Source organism: Podarcis vaucheri (assembly GCF_965113315.1).
Source record: "Podarcis vaucheri genome assembly, chromosome: 2".
NCBI classification, from domain to species: Eukaryota; Metazoa; Chordata; class Lepidosauria; order Squamata; family Lacertidae; genus Podarcis; species Podarcis vaucheri.
This window is the reverse complement of record NC_138760.1, coordinates 83,617,720-83,636,636: the sequence shown is the minus strand read 5'-3', so window position 1 is coordinate 83,636,636 and position 18,917 is coordinate 83,617,720. Positions and strand designations below refer to the sequence as shown.

General features: G+C 41.9%; 1 protein-coding gene across 1 annotated transcript; it reads right to left on the bottom strand.

Annotated features, from left to right (window-relative positions):
• Window positions 1–550: 550 nt before the first annotated feature.
• Window positions 551–18,334, bottom strand: ISY1 (ISY1 splicing factor homolog). Its single transcript, XM_082212011.1, has 11 exons — window positions 18,232–18,334; window positions 16,438–16,460; window positions 16,030–16,081; window positions 13,861–13,926; window positions 12,962–13,004; window positions 12,114–12,226; window positions 11,246–11,363; window positions 10,095–10,217; window positions 4,426–4,538; window positions 3,303–3,389; window positions 551–1,305 (listed from the first exon to the last, which is right to left on the bottom strand). Exons 1-11 carry the CDS (start codon window positions 18,232–18,234, stop codon window positions 1,198–1,200), a joined length of 849 nt encoding a protein of 282 aa, XP_082068137.1. The 5' UTR covers window positions 18,235–18,334; the 3' UTR covers window positions 551–1,197.
• Window positions 18,335–18,917: the final 583 nt, after the last annotated feature.

Sequence of the window (18,917 nt, the reverse complement as noted above, 5' to 3'; positions counted from 1 at the left end):
CTTCTAGGTGCTGGTAGCTGCCAAATCACTAGAATTCAGGGATAACCAACCCATGCTTTTCCTTGGTTGACTTTTCCTAATATAAATCTTGTTCAACTCCCTTTCACAGCCACAATAAGCACACAAAGGACACATGAGTACTAGTGGCCACACAAGCTTACATAATTTTTTGGTTTGTAAAAGCTATTTTAGGAAAGTAGGTCATGATAAATCCCATGCTTTACCTGTGAACTGGACTAATACAAGACAAGCACACACAGTGACTGCACTGTAATATTCCTTTGGAGAAATGGCCCATAAAAATGTGTACCAGCTTCACCTGCAATATTACATCTTTAAAATGGTTTCCATGCACATACATTTCAGATAATGATCTTATTGGTATCGATTTATGGAGTCCTAACATTTCTTGATTCTCAGTTTATTGAAACCTCCCTCGCTCATGTGACAAAGCAGATTCTGGCAGCTAAGAGGCTTTAGTAGTCTTATGACTTTCCCATAAAGAAATAGACGTATTTTCAAGCCACAGTAAAAACTATGAACAAATGTGTCTACATAAAAATTGTTTTACTGAACAGATCCGAGTGATATTACAAAGGTGAAACAGTATTTACAATATTAGTTGCTGAAATATCCAGCATTTCAGAAATCCAACCAAGTGGGTGTTCACATCGAGCTTTGAGCATGCTACATAAAGCTGTATTAGTTGTGCAGCGCTTCAGTTCTGCTGTGAAGTCAAACATTAAAAAAAAAAAAAACACACTGCAACAACTGCCTTCAATTCTGTTCCAAATTTGTAGGCAATTAGGGTGAGCAGCTAAATATGGCTTTATCTAAATGCTGTTGTATTTTACTGAGACTGGAGAAGCATACTGGAATGCTAATTTCTAATTTAAGAGAAACTGAAAATGCCATATAAAGCAGAAATTAAGCAAAAAGGAAAGCAGCTAGAAAAGGACAACTCAAAGACAAGCTGGCTAGTTATTTTGAGTTTCGACTACTGAAGCTGAAAACAAAAAAATGTACAGAATAGGGCAGAGTAAAATGCTTGCAGTGTAATGTGCTTGGGGAAAGAAATCACCCTTCGTTTCCAGCATTTGTAAAGAGTACATCATTTTTGCAGAACCAATGTGCTTTAAGCAACTGCTCCCAGGATGCTTTAGGATGGATTATAAAACAGAACTGTCTCAACACACGCTACAGTCCTAGAAGTCTCTTAGCCTCTTCACTTTGAGCCATAAGAGCTTCACTGGCATACTTCTGAAGAAGTTCCATCTTCTTTCTTCGGACAAGAGCTTCCTCAATCTGCAGATTAAAAACATTCAGCCTTAAAATAAAGTATTAAAACTTCACAGATTGCAAATGATTTAGTAAAAACAGCTGATATGTACATGCTGGCAATGAAAAGGAACTACCTAATGAAAGCTTTGAAGAGAGGTGTCAAAAGATTATTGCTGTGGCCAAAGTCTGATGTTCCTTGACTTAAGTTGCCAGTGACTTTTAGGATGCTGTGTCACCACTTTTCCAGAACTGATACAAACTCTCCTTGCAAAGATGCTGAGGTATAGGGGTGCATTTAACTAACCGGATGTGCTGGTAGAAGCCAGGGCAAGAACTCTCACTAGTGCAGCAGCACAATACTTTCCTTTTTATTGCACATTATGCTCAGAACCTTCTGAATTGGGGCTGCAGAAAACCAGTTTACCGTTTCATTGCAACAGGCACATTATGGTTTGCTGCAGCCCAGAAACAGAAGTTCTAATATACCGTATTTTTCGCCCTATAGGATGCACTTTTTCCCCTCCAAAAATGAAGGGGAAATCTGGGTGCGTCCTATGGGGCGAATGCAGGCTTTTCGCTTTCTCGCTCTCCAGGCTTCAGGAAGCTATCCGCAAGTCTTGCAAGCCCGGCGGGATGTCCCGCGGGCTCGCAAGGTTTGCGGGGCAGCAGCCTGCACCCAAAAGCTGGGGACAGCGGGGAGGCGCAGCGCCGCCACCCCGCTATTCCCCAACCTGATCTGGGGGGGGGGGGAGAAGCTTGCTTCTCTCCCCCCCACCAGCCCCACAAGCTCGGGGGATAGGGGAATGGCGGAGCGCCGCCACCCCGCTATTCCCTGACCTGATCTGGAGGCTGAGGGGGGGGGGAGAAGCAAGCCTGCTTCTCCGCCCCCCCCCCGCCAGCCCCACAAGCTCGGGGGATAGGGGGATGGCGGAGCGCTGCCACCCCGCTATTCCCCGACCTGATCTGGAGGCTGGGGGGGGGGGAAGCAAGCCTGCTTCTCCCCCCCCCCCGCCAGCCCCACAAGCTCGGGGGATAGGGGGATGGCGGAGCACTGCCACCCCGCTATTCCCCGACCTGATCTGGAGGCTGGGGGGGGGGAGCAAGCCTGCTTCTCCCCCCCGCCAGCCCCACAAGCTCGGGGGATAGGGGGATGGCGGAGCACTGCCACCCCGCTATTCCCCGACCTGATCTGGAGGCTGGGGGGGGGGAAGCAAGCCTGCTTCTCCCCCCCCAGCCCCACAAGCTCGGGGGATAGGGGGATGGCGGAGCCCCGCCACCCCACTATTCCCCGACCTGATCGGGAAGCTGGCGGGGGGAGAAGCAGGCTTGCTTCTCCCCCCCCCCCCCGCCAGCCCCACAAGCTCGGGGGATAGGGGGATGGCGGAGCCCCGCCACCCCGCTATTCCCCGACCTGATCGGGAGGCTGGCGGGGGGAGAAGCAAGCCTGCTCCCCCCCCGCCAGCCCCACAAGCTCGCAGGATAGCGGGCCAAGCTGTCCCTGAAGGCAGAAGAGGGAGACGGAGCGCTCCGTCTCCCTCTTCTAGCTTGGGGATGGCTGCGCAAACCTGGGGGGGGGGGAATAAAAAAATTTCCCTTGATTTCCCCCCCCAAAAAACTAGGTGCGTCCTATGGGCCGGTGCGTCCTATAGGGCGAAAAATACGGTACTGAGTGGGAGGAGCAATGGAATCCCAAGGCTCATTCTTGTAATACTTAAGCGTTGTTTCACATGGTTATGTCTGAACAACCCCTTTATAGTTATCGAAGTGCAAAATGATTCTCTTCTGAGATACAAATACTTTCTGAACCTTAGTCTGGCTTTATTTTTCAGCTAAACTGCTAAGTTTGCTCCAGTTATTTCACATAAATTTGCAAAATGCACTAATGAAGTCAGGAATGACAGAGAAAACACAGTAGCCGCAAAAAGGTGCCACAAAATGTTTTTTCCTGGAGTAGGCAATGTAGCTATTCCTCTGGAAGTTCAATGTACCTGTACAACTTTCATTTTCTATTTGTTCCTTACCTCTTGTTGTGATGGCACTGGGACATGAGCAATAAACTTCTGCTGACTGTCCTCTCCTTCTTTTTCCTTTCCGCTTTCTTCATCAGACTGCAATACATTTAGAACATTCAGTTTATGCAACCACACGCATCATGCCAGTGAAGAAAAAGTCAATACCAGGCGCCTGCTTTTGTTCTAGCTGGACTGTCCACACTTCTGCCACAAAGCCAATGGCATCAACTGTCCTGTAGGAAAGAGTATCAGGTGCTGGGCAGCAGATAGGAGTGCACCTTGCTCAGAGAAAGGGAAGCAGTTTCAATTCAGTGGGGACTGCTTCTTGCTCCCTGTGCTGTTCTTTGAGGTCACCTCCAACACAGGGATCACAAAGCCCTTTGTAATCTTCCCCATGCTCTCCTTTACACCTCCAATGTTGAGGTGCAAAGGAGAATGGAATACATCACAGAGGGCTTTGAAAGCCTCCCCTCATTTCTCCTTTCCAACTCTGATGCTGGAGGTGATAAAGTGAAGTGCATGCATGGAAGAAGTAAACGAAGGAAAGAAAGTCTCCCCTTCATTCCCCACTCCCACTTTGAGAAGCGCTGGGTGGGGGGAGTCTACATCTTCCTGCTGCACCCATTTCATACAAATTCAGACAACACGCATTGGGCTGAGCTGCTTTAAAAGTCAGATTTCTCCAAAGTTGGAAAATAGGTGAGGTTTTTTGTTAACTACATTTCCTAACTTGGTCAAATGCAGACTGACTAGCTTTCAAATTCCATTATAAAAAGCCAAATGTTTTCTTTAAACCACACAAACACACACCCATAAGTCCACAGCAGGCTTCATGCATGCTCTGTGTGTAACCAGTACACAGCAGGAAGTACAGCCTAAATTAAGACTTGATTCATCTTGATGTTTCATTCCAAATTCAGAAACACACCCCAGCGTCTGACAGTCACATTTTATCCACGTAGCAAAGAAATTGCACTTATCACATACATAAAGACACTGAAATGCACAGACACTGAAACGGGCAGGCCGATCCAAGTTTGCTAATGTTTATGCCACTCTGCCTTTTACTGTTAATGAATTCTTCTACATTCATGACATGCTGTTATTAGCAGGACTGAAACCAGCACAATACCTCATCATCATTTACTGCATAGATGTTTATTTCCTCCTCCTCTTCTTCTTTATCACCTCTTGCAAGCCGCGCTTCTCTCTCCGCTTTCCATTTTTCCACTGCTTCTGCAATAACTGGGCAAGTAAAAAAAGTAGTACTTTATATTTGGATTTTAAGAGGTTGACCAAATTCAATTCAAAAAGCACCAGCTCTTTCATTTCAGAGTCAATTATAAGAGTCAACTTTTGGTGAATCCACAAACGTATTTATCAGTTTTTACTTGTACTGTTTGAACTTTGCTTCCTTGAGAAGGGAACAGTAGCATTGGAGAAGGCATTTAGAAGGGTACAATTAGCAGAAACTTACGGCAATCCTACAAAAGAGTTATGGGCAGGGTTTTCTCATGTTATAGTTACAACAGATTGGGCCAGAAATAGGGGTGGTGGGTATCCAAGAGTGTCACTCAGTTGATAGCCTTCCGTCAGCTGAACAGTAAGGGAAGCATCCCTCCCGCCTTGTCCCCCATTTTGATTCAAGTTTGCAGCACACATTACTCCACTTTATCCAGATAGAAACCGACAATGTCTCCCTCTAAACCTTGTTTACCTTTAACCCAGTGCTATGATAAGTTCTGAGAAAGCCTGAACTTTATTATACTTTAAAATGGTTTACTATACTTTAAAATGGTTTGCCTTTCCTGTACTGTATACATAAAGAATTCTTTCAAGTTTATGAAGTGTGACTCCTGTTTACAAAAGCTAGGCTGACTTCACTAGCATACATTTGTATGTGCTCAGTTTTTAATACTATTTTTAACAACTCATTAAGGAATGAAGTAACCTCTAGGTTAGATTACTGCAATAGGACTACCTCTGAAGATGGTCTGGAAACTTCAGCTAGTGCAGAATTCAGCAGCCAGGTTGCTCACTGGGGCAAGGTGGTCTGAGAATATTACATTGATCCTGGCACACCTGCACTGGCTACCAATGAGTTCCCAAGCCTTTGGCTAATTATGACCTTTTAAACGGGGGGTATTTTTGTTTGTTTGTTCTGTCTTTTTGTATTTTTATACTGTAAGGCACTGTGATCCTCAGAAGAAGGGCAGTATGGAAATGTAATAAATAAAGTAAGTTAGATGCACTATATTTGAATAACCTTTTAGAAGCTGAGATGTAGCCATTTTTCCCACTGAGCTATAATCCTTCCTCCCTCAGAGCTGGTAAACATCTGCCTTGGATGCAGAAGTTTCCAGGTTCAATCCCCAGCATCTCCAGATAGAACTGTGAATTTTCCCAGTCTAAAGCCCTGGGAAGGTGAAGTCGGTGGGATTTACTGCCACGTAAGCGGTCAAAACAATGTAGCCTTACTGTGATGTGAGCTTTTCATAAGTTTCAGTCTATTTTATTAAATGTATGAAGTGGCCTGGAAACTTGACACACTTTTATACAGTAGGAGAAACAGGGTTCAGTGTCCCACCAATGGTAATTTAAAACCCCTTCAAATTAGGAAACTGGAAGTCAGGTTGCCTACTTCCCATGATCTGCTCAAAGGAATAATAAATTTAAGGAATGTAGGTTCCTTAGGGATGCACTGGTATATATTTTAACTGAGAACTAGGTACCAACAAGAGATGTTCTGTCCCTTTTTCTGCTGAGTCTGCGCTCAAGTAGGTCACTGTAGGATATCAAAACAACCCATTTTGTAACCTCACTGGGTGGGTACTATAGGCTTAACAATACCGATTGTGACTCCCTTCAAGGGTCTCTTCCTCCTCCAGGGACTGGAGCAAACGTGCTTAGCATTTGCAGCCCCTTGCATTTGAAGATGAACTTGTCTAACAAGCATTCTTTTCACCAAATATTACACTTCAAGAGAATGTATATGAGAATGCTCCATAAAAGCTGAACATCTTCAGCTTCTGTGGCACTGCTTCCTGTCTTACTGATTCCACCATCTTCCTGGTTCCCTCAAGCAGTCCAGAACTTGTGTTATGTTCATTGCTTGACTTAAACTCATGCAGTTTTCAAAGTACAGTGGTACCTCTGTTTTTGAATGTCTCAGTTGACGAACATTTTGGTTTTCAAACGCCATAAACCCAGAAGTAAATGCTTCGGTTTTCGAACACGCCTCAGAAGTCGAACATGCCACGCGGCTTCCGCTAAGTGCAAGATCCTGCAGCCTAGCTCTCAGCTATTGGGTTTTCGGTTTTTGAACGTTTCAGAACTCAAACGGTCTTCCAGAATGGATTACGTTCGAAAACCGAGGTACCACTGTATCTACAATTTCCCTTTCTAATAGCCATGTTCCTGTCTGAGGCTTGGCCTCTCCTTTTTGTCTTTGTTTTTCTGTGGCAACACAACCCTGCTTGAAATCAGCTTTAGGGGATGGGAGTTTGGAGCCCTTCTTCACTTCTTAAAGTGGGAAAGGTGTTGCAGACTATAAAATAAGAAGTCTGTTAACACTCTTAATTTCCCCTTTCTCACAGCCATGACAAGGCAAGGGCTCAATTTAGAGCAAACCTAACAAGCAATTCTGTACTGCTATAATATTTACAGTTGAGAGAGAGGTTGGGGCAGCTCTGGATCCATTTCTAGAGTGGAGATTCTATCAGGGAGTGATTGTTCAAGATGGAAAATACTTTGCTGCAGGAAGTTTCAACCTTCCTGCTTCCTGCATTTAGAGCACTATCTACTGTAGGCCAGGAATCAGGCAACAAGCAAGTTTGAGACCATTGTTGGAGCACCAGGGCAGAGAACAACTAGAAATTAGTGCTGTTGAAAACAAGCTACCAAAAACCAGCCCCTGCATATTTAAGAGAGTCTTTTCCAGCTTGCCAAACTTTGCTATATAGCTCCAGAACTGGGTGTTCCAGAACTTGCTGCCAAATCTGGCTTTTCAGAACTGCCTAAAAGAGACCTGTTCAAACATGTCACAATTCACTGTTCTCTCCTTTAGCTGAAGTAAAATGTTCCTACTTTCTGGATCATCATTTCTGCCTTTGGCAAAATAAATATTTCAAGCGAACTATACAAAGACACTTCAAAACCAGGGACCACAGTTAGAAAGGAAAAAAAGAACAATATAGGTATCTTACAATTTATGTATGTAATTTAAAAAAACACTTGGACCACACCTGTTGTTCTATATGCCTTCTGTACAAACAATGCAAGTGTCTAGGAAAAAAGTGAAGAAGTTACTGGAAAACACAATGGGTTTACTAATACCAATTTGTAGTTCACAAACATATGCAAATGAACTTGGAGGTAAGTGTCATTGGGACCAATGGAACTTACTTCCGAGTAAATATTCATAAGTTCAGACACCTTGTATCATCATCTGATACAGTAACAGGCTGAAATGAGAAGAGTACAGCAAGACTCAAAATTGTGAAGTGAGAATGATACTTAGCTGAACACTAGGGCTTAGTCTCAGGAAATGAAAGGTTGATACAGCCATAGTGCAGGATCAAAGCATATTTGGGAAAGGCATGAACTTACTGTGGAGAACTGATGAATGCTGCTTTCAGAACCATGTGCTACTTATACGCCAGTTTGTCATTAGTTGAACAGGTGTTCAATTTTATACTCTTAGATATGCAACAGTAATTCAAGAAGTTCTGCTAATTTCTGTAGAGATGTACAACTCTTCCCCACAATAAGGTCTACAGAGCATAGCAAGCCAGATTTTCATAATGTACAGACTTCAAACCTCAAACCCCAGGTAATGTAGTATTGTCAATGAAATGCTTCTGATAAAACAATCTAAGTAAATTACTAGCGTATTCATTTTTCAAAAGGCAATAACCAATCTTCTGAACTCATAAGCAAAACAGCAGAAGATTTATCTTATTTAAAAGTACCAGAATGGTGGCAAGAAGGCAACTCTGTTGGGGGATAGTTCATGCCAACTTATAATGCTTTGACATAATCAACAGCAGCAGCTTAGTTATTTCCTTATAGTAGTTCATCTAATTTTCTTGAGGCTGATTTCTTTCCAAAAGACTTGAATTAATTTCCTCTGTACCCATGTGATTATCATCAGCATAACCAAATATCTATTTATTGGAGCGAATTGCCAAGGAAGAAGATCCAGATGAGGGAACAGATAAATTTCAGATGTATTTTCTGAATAAAACAAGACCAATATCATTAGTAATGACATCTGACTGCCTTTTAGGAGGGGGGAAAACTGCACTTCTGTAGCAGAAAAGCTCCAATACTGATTAACTCAATTTTTTTATTTAATAATGTATATACCGCTTTATGCAAAACAAACAAACAAACAAAAAACCCTCCAAGCACTTTACAAAAGATAAAACTGTAAAATTGGGCGGGGGGGTCACAACCCTGTTTTAAAACATACAAGAGTTAAAACAGTAAAACAGATTAAAATCACCTCAGCTTTCTAAGCAGCTGCATAGGTTTGTCTAAACAGGAATGTTGTTAGCAAGCGCCAAAAAAATTAGTTGAATTGTCAGACAAAATTTGTAAAATAACAGCGTCTGGCATTTGACTTCGGGGCAATATAAAGGTCATATCAAAAGCTTACTACAGGTTATTTTATCCAGTATAAAAAAGTGGATAACGTGAACAACAGGTAAATACAAGCTTGATTAAAACTGGCTTCTAAATTGATCTGCAAATATTCAGTCAACAGATCTTAATAGAATCTTAATTTGGGGAAGGGGACATACCTTAGTGACACATGCAGAAGGTCACACATTCATAGATCCCTGGCATCTAATTATTATTTTTCTAAGGGTGTTGAGGGGATAAAATCAAGTAGCACATGATGGAAAAGACTGTACCTCAGACCCTGCCATTCAGAGCAGTCAGTACAGGGCAAGACAGACAAACAGCCACACTCCTGTGAGGTAAGAATCCACATGGAGAGAAAGAAGCAACACTACTGAAGTACTTAATACACAGCGTATGCCAAAATGGAAGATGTGCCCTCAACGACATGCCCACTACCGTTTCTTAAATAAGAAGCAGAAATAAGATCCTTTGAAAAGAACTGAACTGTTTTACAGTGGTACCTTGGTACTCAAACTTAATCTGTTCTGGAGGTCCGTTCCAAAACCAAAGCGTTCCAAAACCAAGGTGTGCTTTCCCATAGAAAGTAATGCAAAAATGGATTAATCCGTTACAGACTTTTAAAAACAACCCCTAATACAGCAATTTAACATGAATTTTACCATCTAACAAGACTACTGATCCATAAAATGAAAGCAATAATCAATGTACTGTGCTATAAAATAAATAAGACAGTATTGAAGATGATTTTTTAAAAAAATAATTTCTTACCTGCACTGATGATAGTCATTTGTCTATTTCCACAGTCAATCAATCAATCAATCAATCAATCAGTTGCTGGACTGGGTTCCACACAGTCACAAAAACAAAAGTGCCAAACTTAATTCGTTCTGCAAGTCTGACTGACTTTCCGAAATGTTCGAAAACCAAGGTGCAGCTTCTGATTGGTGAAGGTGCCCTGGAAACAATAGCTGACAACCGCATTGGATATTCAGCTTTTGGAAAACGTTAAAAAACCAGAACACCTCTGGGTTTTTGGCGTTTGAGAACCAAGGTAGCACTGTACTTCTTTGTCTTACAGGTAACTAGAAGTGGGGTCTCCTGTAAAAGACACTTAAGCAAAGCAACAACCGATCCGAGGTTGACCATGCCTACCTTTCCTTTCATGTTCCTGCTCCAACGGTTCCAGGACACCATCATCCTCATCTCTGTAGCCATAGTATTCTGCATCAATAGCCTTCATAAGTTCAGCTCGTGTTTTCCTGGGAGGAGGAAGGGCTGAAGGAACAATTGCAAAGTCACTCTCCACCCAAGTAAGAGAAAATGGAAGCACATAGCTTTACCTGCTGTGACTAGCTAGTCATTAAGATTCAACCAAATAGCCAAGGACACCTACAGTATATTCAAACCACTGGGCAAGGCATCCATAGGAAACATGCCAGCAATGACTGTAAGAAAGAGGAACTTCCAGCCCTACCTGGAGACGCCAGGGCCTATTCCATCAATGTTTCTAAATTAAAACAGTAAATTTTAAATTAAAAATAAACAGTAGCAATTGCACTGCAAAAATTGAGCAGAGCAACCAGTTGCATATGTATTTTCTCCTCCTCTTAACATTTGCATTAAACTGAGGGGAAACTACAGGAAAATAACTCCCAACACGTCTTATGGGAAAACGTGTGCTACTTTGTAAAATTTTATACTAGATTTAATTTCTCTATTCATAATGAACTGAAAATGATGTTTAAAATAACCTTTGTAAAAAACAACAACCCAGAAGCTTTTCTTTTGGGAATTATAGGGACAGAACTACCTAAATTGTATAGAAATTTATTTATGTATGTGACTATAGCAGCAAGAATGCTACTTGCACCAAAATGGAAAAAAGCAGAAGTCCCAGCAAAGTAAAAATGGATACAAAAACTTATGGAATATGCAGAAATGGCTAAACTTACCAGAAGAGTAAGAAATCAAGATAACAAACTTTTTATAAAAGAATGGAAATGGTTTATTGAATATTAACAGATAAAAACATTGGCAGGATTATTGTAATAACCTGCAGTTTCGTAAGAGTATATATTTGAAGTAGATAATTAAATGAGCAAATTAAATGAATTTGGATATGCAGAAGATATTAAAAAATAAATTTAAGGAACCACAGAAAGAGGGGGAAGGAAGTCAAACTTTGAAATGTTAAAATGATTGTAAAATTAATGAAATGTATAAATTTGAAAAGTATAAATAATTTTTTTTAAAAAAAGATTTAATTTCTCTAATGCATATGCCACACGCACAAAAATACTTACGTTCTTTTTCGAAAAGCTCTCTGACCCCAGGCAAATCTTTAGCAGCTCCAAAATATTTGTAACCCCTGTTTCCTGGAACTTCTTTCCCTTCATGATCAAGCATTTTGGGACCAATTCTCTTGAGGGGGAAGAAAGGGGTAAAAGCCACAATGCTTAGTATTTCCTCTTGTGTGACTAAAACAGAACTTGTGAGTACAGGCAGAGTTTCATGTGGTTTGGGCAGACTGAGATTGGCATGGTCAAATCTGGAGAACTTCATACAAACTATTTATAACATGGAAGACCCAACAATACATTTGAATTATTGAGTTACCTATGTAGATATCCACTTACACAAGTCTTGGAATAACTGGGTATGAGAATGGGTTAACTTCCTTCATGAGTGTAAATCACCCCATGATGAGCTAATCACAAGGTTAGCCAACGTAGTTCCTATGGTAATGGTCTAGTGCCCAGACTACATCTGTGATTAATATGTCAGCTCAGTACTCTGTTACTCTGTAGTTTATCTGTCTGTCTGTTAGTCATTTAGCCATGTTCAGTGTTATGTCTTGAATTGCTGAACTTATTTAAAGCAACAGAGATACCTTGTACTTGTAGGTATCTGTATCTGGAAAAGCCTATAAGCTGTATCTATCCATGTCCAGAACTGTTTTACTGAGCCTTATCTTCTGCAACAGTATACTATCTGAACCTTTCTCTGCTTCAGTGTGGTGAATGGTATTGAGAGCCACTGTGTGGGTATCTCACCTGAGATTCCCAATGATGAGAACCAGGCAGTGGTTATTATTTATCAAATTATAACACATAAATTTGTATTGTGTTTGCACTTTCCTACATATGGATCTAATAATTTTTGTATACTTACTGCATAATCGGGTCCTCCCAGCTCCTTTATCCGGACTTCCCAGTGCCCCTTTTCTCTTAGGAGTTTGTTAATTTCATCATTCAAGTCACGAATTCTGAATTCACCTAAGCCAGCTTTTTTAAAGGAAATGGGGAGGAAATAGCTGTTTCAGTCATTGATATACATTCTCTATTCTGAATTTTTCCAGGTACTGTAGGACAGTGTTTTTCAAACTATCTGATGTGGTAGACTGGCAGTTTCTTTCCACCCCGCAATGTGCCAGGCAGGGAGCAGGGCCATATTTGATCCCTGAAGTGTCCTACCAACCTGGATTGAGGTGGAGTTACTGCAGAGTAACAGCTGATGACTCATGAACCAGCACCGATCCATGGACCACCACTGTAGAATACTGCTCATTCGTATTGCTTTATTTCTCTATGTCACATGAAGACATCAGTCCCTCTGCTTTTAGACAACTTTTATAGCAGGCTTCTTATTAAAGTAAGTTTTAATGTGTGGATATCAAAAGCACCAGAGCCAGTTATTATTCCAAAGACTCAAAGCACATCAGGATCAAGAAGGTTGACCCAAGACTAGCTTGGCTAGATAGGCTTGTTGAATACCAGAGTCACAATTCAGATATCACAGCATCCTTTCCAACAAAAGCAGGCTCCAGAGCAGTAGCTCCTTTTATCAGTTCACTATCACAAGCCTAGACCTCAGAGCAGTGACAGCTCTTCAGGGTCAGAGATAAAAAGAAGTCTCAAGTGTAAGAAATGCTAATGAAAAGTACAATCTGCAGGCTCATAAGGATATTAACCCTGCCCCCCATTAGGAATATTAACACCGTCCCTGCATTAGGAACTTACCATTTTGAATTTGTGCCACTTTCTTGGAAATTTCACCAATAATCTGTTTAAAAAGAGACATTATACGACAATTACTTTTTCCCTCAAACAAATCAGCAGTATCTATTTTAGAGGCTGTATGACGCAATACCTTTAAAAAGTTTTTGTTTAATGAATAATAATTTTAAAGCTATTTGTTTAAGGTACTGCATCATGCAATCATTATTCAAAGAGCATTTCCAACATTTTCTCTCCCATGACCTGAAATGGTTTCGCAGACAACCAATTTTGACAATTCATAGATTTAAAACTTTGGAACTGTTTTGTTAAACTACAACAGCTGGTTTGTAGTTTAACACAATGATGCCATGGTGTGCATAGGCCTAGCCCTGGCACTAGCCAAAGTGAGCCCCTTGCCTCAGGTGGCAGACTGGGAGGCGCAACAAAGCATGCTCTTCCTTGCCACGGCTCCCCACCCACCTGTTGCTGCTATCAGCATGTGCAGACCAATTCCTGCAGGCCTGTCCACTACTGCATCTTTTTCGTTTACCATCTCCTCATCCGTGACAAAGCAGAGAAATACATGAGTACAGTCGTACCTTCAAAGTCGAACAGAATCCGTTCCGGAAGTCAGTTCGCCTTCCAAAACGTTCGGAAAGCAAAGCACAGCTTCTGATTGGCTACAGGAAGCTCCTGCAGCCAAGTGGAAGCCCTGTCGGACGTTCGCCTTCCAAAACAACGTTCAAAAACCAGAACACTCACTTCTGGGTTTTGATCGTTTTGATTTGTTCGGGAGCCAAGGTATTTGAGATCCAAGGTAGGACTGTCTTTCAATAAATAGACAGAAGTTGGAACTATGTTATCAGGGGTTCATTTATATACTTAGAGGATTGTTATTCAGAATCCTCAACAGCAAATACCTGCCGCCTCCATTTCTCAGCTTTTGGCAGTTCATTACATTCTGAAGCAAGAAAAGGCCTTCGCTCCTGTTTGAAACAAAGAAATATAATATGATTATGGTATCTTCAGATTTGTGTATTTTCTGTATTTTCACAGTCTGCACATACAGCCAATGCAACTCTCAACATTTCACTCCCGATACTTTCCACATCTCTGTAATAGTTCCAAGTATGCACAAAGTAAGAGTCTGATTTCCTTTGCCTCACACTGCCATTAGAATATTGGTTCCTCCTTTTGTGCACCACATGCAAACAACCTGGACACAGTGTGGCACTACCAGTGGCTGCTCTGGATTTCTGAAATTAATTTCCTTTTGTGAGTCAAAGCTTTCAGGAATACTGGAAACCCTTTTCTGGTCAAGCTGCTGTTGACCAAATATAAGGTAGCGAACATCTCTTTGATACAGGGCAAGTCTTAAATAAGACTGCTTTAGGGTCCATCAACATTTTTGAGGCACTTATTCCAAATATCTCTCTTGGGATTGAAGCTTCTCTCCCTCCTATTTCAACCCCAAGGGGGGGGGGCAGATAATTCCATGTGTCTCACACTCAAATTCTGGAAGCCACCTTGACTTTCTAGCTGTTATTTTGAAAATTTAAAAATACATAAGTTTTCGGTTTCACACTGCTTTCCCACAAAAATCTGCACCCTAAGCAGTTTGCATGGTTGTTTTTTAATCAATAATTCTTGAAATTGCTGGCATTAGCGGCAGTTATATTTTTTACAAGTTATTTTATGAGCCTTAACATGCAGTAAAACCTTTCCTAGGTGATATCCAACTACTCCAAGTATGATTAACACTTTATATCATCCCTAGCTTACAGGTTTAATGTAGGCTAACAAAATATCAGACAGTGAGTTCTTGGGTCAAAAATATTTACCCCTTTCCCCACTATAATAGAGCATGTCTGCCCTTCTGTCACAATAGAGGCAGCCATTAATTTTGCACTGCTGCTATTACCTTAATACTTTATCTTGTCAGAACAGATGCCAAAGGCTGCTTTATAGATAATGTGCCACCCCTGTAGTTTTTGTCTGGCCAACCAAACTACAGACACCATTGGGGACATTTGACAGTTGAACAAGTACAGTGGTACCTCAGGTTAAGTACTTAATTCGTTCCGGGGGTCCGTACTTAACCTGAAACTGTTCTTAACCTGAAGCACCACTTTAGCTAATGGGGCCTCCTGCTGCTGCCGTGCCGCCAGAGCACAATTTCTGTTCTCATCCTGAAGCAAAGATCTTAACCTGAAGCACTATTTCTGGGTTAGCGGAGTCTGTAACCTGAAGCGTATGTAACCCGAGGTACCACTGTATTTAATATTTAGGTGGAACTGGACTGTCTTGCCTGCAGTGGAACTCTGCTAACTGGACACTTCTGCAAGTACAAGTGGAGGAAGCAGCTCTGGGCAGCTCTTCTTTCTCCCTGTAGCCCCCTGCCCCCAAAATGCTCCAGACAGTTGGACTTCCCAGAACAGTCAGGGAAGATGGCAAAGGGAGCTTGCAGGGTGAAGAAGAGGCAGAAATTACCAATAATCACCTCTTTCCCTTTCATCTAACTGGTTTGATGTCTATTGGACATCTGATGTCTATTCCTTTGCCCCATCACTCCCTTTGTCACTTTTGGCAGGACAGGTTGTTATTTTTTATATTTGTTTTATGCCGCAACCTGTCATCAGCTTGTGAGTGCAACAATACACAAACATAAAACAAAATGTAACAGCTTTATTGTTTTACAAGATAGAAAAGGCATTGATTTGTAAAAGTTAAAATGAGACATCACATGGCTGTCCATTGGTACAGCATGGTATCATGTGGAAGACTCGAGTTCATAATCACGCCAAGAACAAAATGCTCAATAGTTGATTCTCTAGTAAGACAATTATCAAGGAGGCAAAAGTTTGGAGACTCACTTCCAGTTTCCTTTGCAGAATAATGAAAGATAAGCAGAAACATATGACCAGGTCAACAGTCATTTATTAATGCATCCGTTCCAATGTTCTAGAAGTTTGCCTGCTATGGTTGCATACGACTTTCAGTGGTCTGAGAAACCCTGATCTACCCCTACATTATTAGAAACTGTTCCTTTAATCTTCCTCCTCAGAAGCCAAACTGGTTTTCTGGCTTACCTTAACTTTTCCTTCTTCTAGCTGTGCTTGGCGAAATCTCGCCAAGGCCGTCCTAAAAGGAAGAAAGTTCCACGTGAAACAGACAATATGCAATCATAATGCTCATAACTTATGTGTCACACATTTATATGATTTAGCATGGGAAGAACCAAACATAAGCCTTATAAAGAAATGGAGAAAATATTAAAATTGTGTGTTTTAGGAATACTTTTGTCACAGTCTGAAACACCATGTCCAAAATGTAACTAATAAGCACAGGCAGAATACCAAGATTAACATATTGTAAGCTGCAGAAGTGCAAAGTAATGTTTCTTAAACGGTTATGGATCAAAGGAAGAAGACAGTTTAACTGTTATAATATGCTGAAAATATTCTCAGTGACAAAATATCAATATTCAGACTACTTACATGGCCTTTTCTGCATTTCGAGCCTAAAATGAGAGAGTGGGAGAATAGGTTTTATTTGAGAATTGAATACCAGTAAAACATAAGTCTAGAGAATATTATGCAAGGATAACTGTAGAAACCTAGCCAATCAAGATGGTAAAAGGGTCAGATTTCCCAGAGAGCCTTATTATTATTATTATTATTATTATTATTATTATTATTATTATTATTATTTTATTTATATCCCACCCTCCCCTGCCGAAGCGGGGCTCAGGGTGGCTAACAACAATAAAATAATACAACATTCTAAAATCATTTCATTATAAAATTAATTCAAATCAAATTGATGGCAACCACTGGGCTAGAGTTCTGTGAAGATTGCCAAAGGAGGGAGTCAGGCTGTGCCCTGGCCAAAGGCTTTGTAGAACAGCTCTGTCTTGCAGGCCCTGCGGAAAGATGTCAAGTCCCGCAGGGTCCTAGTCTCTTGTGGCAGAGCGTTCCACCAGATCGGAGCCACAGCCGAAAAAGCCCTGGCTCTGGTTGAGGCCAGCCTAACCTCTCTGTGGCCTGGGACCTCCAAGATGTTTTTGTTTGAAGATCGTAAGTTCCTCTGTGGGACATACCAGGAGAGGCTGTAACGTAGGTACCCGTAGGTAAACTTTATAGTGCAGCAGCATCTAAGCCACATATATTATACCTAATTAGACAACCCTCTCAACACTACCGCCCACACACTGTGATGAACTATAGCTAATAGATCACTGTGAATGTTTCTAAAAGGAATCATTTGCTCCTTTCCACTTGCACTGGGAGAAAACAACTACCATCTCTGGCTCTTTATTACATCTGAACCAGGGACCACAGTTGGTTTCATTCTCAACAAATCCCAACTCATAGCCAGAATTTGCTTGTGACACGTGAATGGAACCATGTTACCATTCACTTGAGGGTGAGGACTTTTTTTGCATCAGTAACCAAGTCCCAGCAGCTGTTAAGGTCTTCAAAAAGATAAAAAGAGCCAGTCAACTGTTTTGGAATATATAAAAAATGGTGAGGTATTAATGTTTCCACCATATATGAAGCTGAGACACAGGGTAGAAATCGTTTGATCATTAAAGTTAACTAAGCAGTTGAAGAATATGGACATTTATGCGTTTCCCACTATAAAACGTGTTGCTTGCAAGTTTAATACAGATACCACCCTCAGTTTTTAGCCACACCAGTACAACCCCGCTGTCTGTTGCTTTTGAAGAACTCGTTTGGTCATGATGGGTTTGAGTGTCACCATAGAGAGGAATGAAGCAGAACTGATGGTGTGAGGTTACCCAGAGCCAAGAGATGACAGCTATGTGAAAATATAAAAGAGACTGCTGTGTGCATTTATTTATGTATGCAACGTGTTTAGACATTTTAACATTCCAAAACAAAGTAGTAAGGCAAATACTCAGGAGAGACAGAAATTCAACAGGTTCAGCATCATTTCCAGGAACAAGAAGCTATGAAATGGTCTTACAGCAATTTTTGTCTACTGAAAATGTTGATATCCCATCCTTGCACTGTATTTGTAGCGCTCAGGCCAGCTTGCAGCAGTTTTTCTTTTTTTTAAAAAAAAAAAACACCAATAACGAAATAATGCAGGCCCCCCCCCAAAAAAAAGGGACATGGCAAACTACTGTTGCGAAATAAGTAAAGAGAAATAGAGGAAATGGGAATGAAGCCCCCGGAGGATGCCCAGAAAAGCACAGACTTGGCTGAGGCGCCGGGGGAGGGCGCGCGCGGATAAAAATACGAGAGCGCGCCCGCCCATTCACTCACCATGGCGGAAGATCCGCAGAAACGTAAAGCTACGCCGATCGCGGGGTCCGAGGCGGAAACGGCTCCTTGGCGGCAACGCGGTGCAGGCGCACGCGCGCAGCGGACACCGCCCCGGAAGAGGCTGGCCTTAAAGCAGCGCGGGGGTGCTGCAATCGCAGCAACTTCCGGCTCTAGGTCTCAGGGTGCTTTTCATGCGGGGCGAGAAGCGATGGGAAGAAATTAATGAGGCAGCAGCTAAGCGGGGAACGGGGCTAGAAAGTTCACAGGGCTCATTGAATTTGTATACCGCCTTTTGCAGTTTCTGCTGCAAAAGCGCTTGATTCCCCACCCTGCCGCAGGGCTTTTAATGCTGCATGATTTTGACTTCTGTTTGCTCTCCTAGCAGCAGCGGACCCAGGCAGACCCTGAGCCCCGATCGGAGCCAGCCTTCGCGAGGGAAAACACGGGCCAGGGAAGACCGAGCTTGCTCGGTGTGTCACGGAAGAGCACTGAAAAGGAGCGCTCCGCGCAGCGACTTTTTGTTACGTGCCCCCCTTGTAATCAGAGGAAGTTCAACCGATGGAGATGCAGAGATGAGAAACGTCGCTTTGTTGAATTTCGGCCTTTTGTCTACGTCAAGGCTTCCTCAACCTCGAACCTCCAGATGTTTTTGGCCTACAACTCCCATGAGCCCTAGCTAGCAGGAC

Bases quoted from the DNA above. Each gene is read 5' to 3' on its own strand.
- ISY1 (XM_082212011.1), bottom strand. The intron at 13,927-16,029 runs GTAAGCCAGAAA...TGTTTCAAACAG, and splicing joins TAGAAGAAGGAAAAGTTAAG to GAGCGAAGGCCTTTTCTTGC. The intron at 12,227-12,961 runs GTAAGTTCCTAA...CCTTTAAAAAAG, and splicing joins AGTGGCACAAATTCAAAATG to CTGGCTTAGGTGAATTCAGA.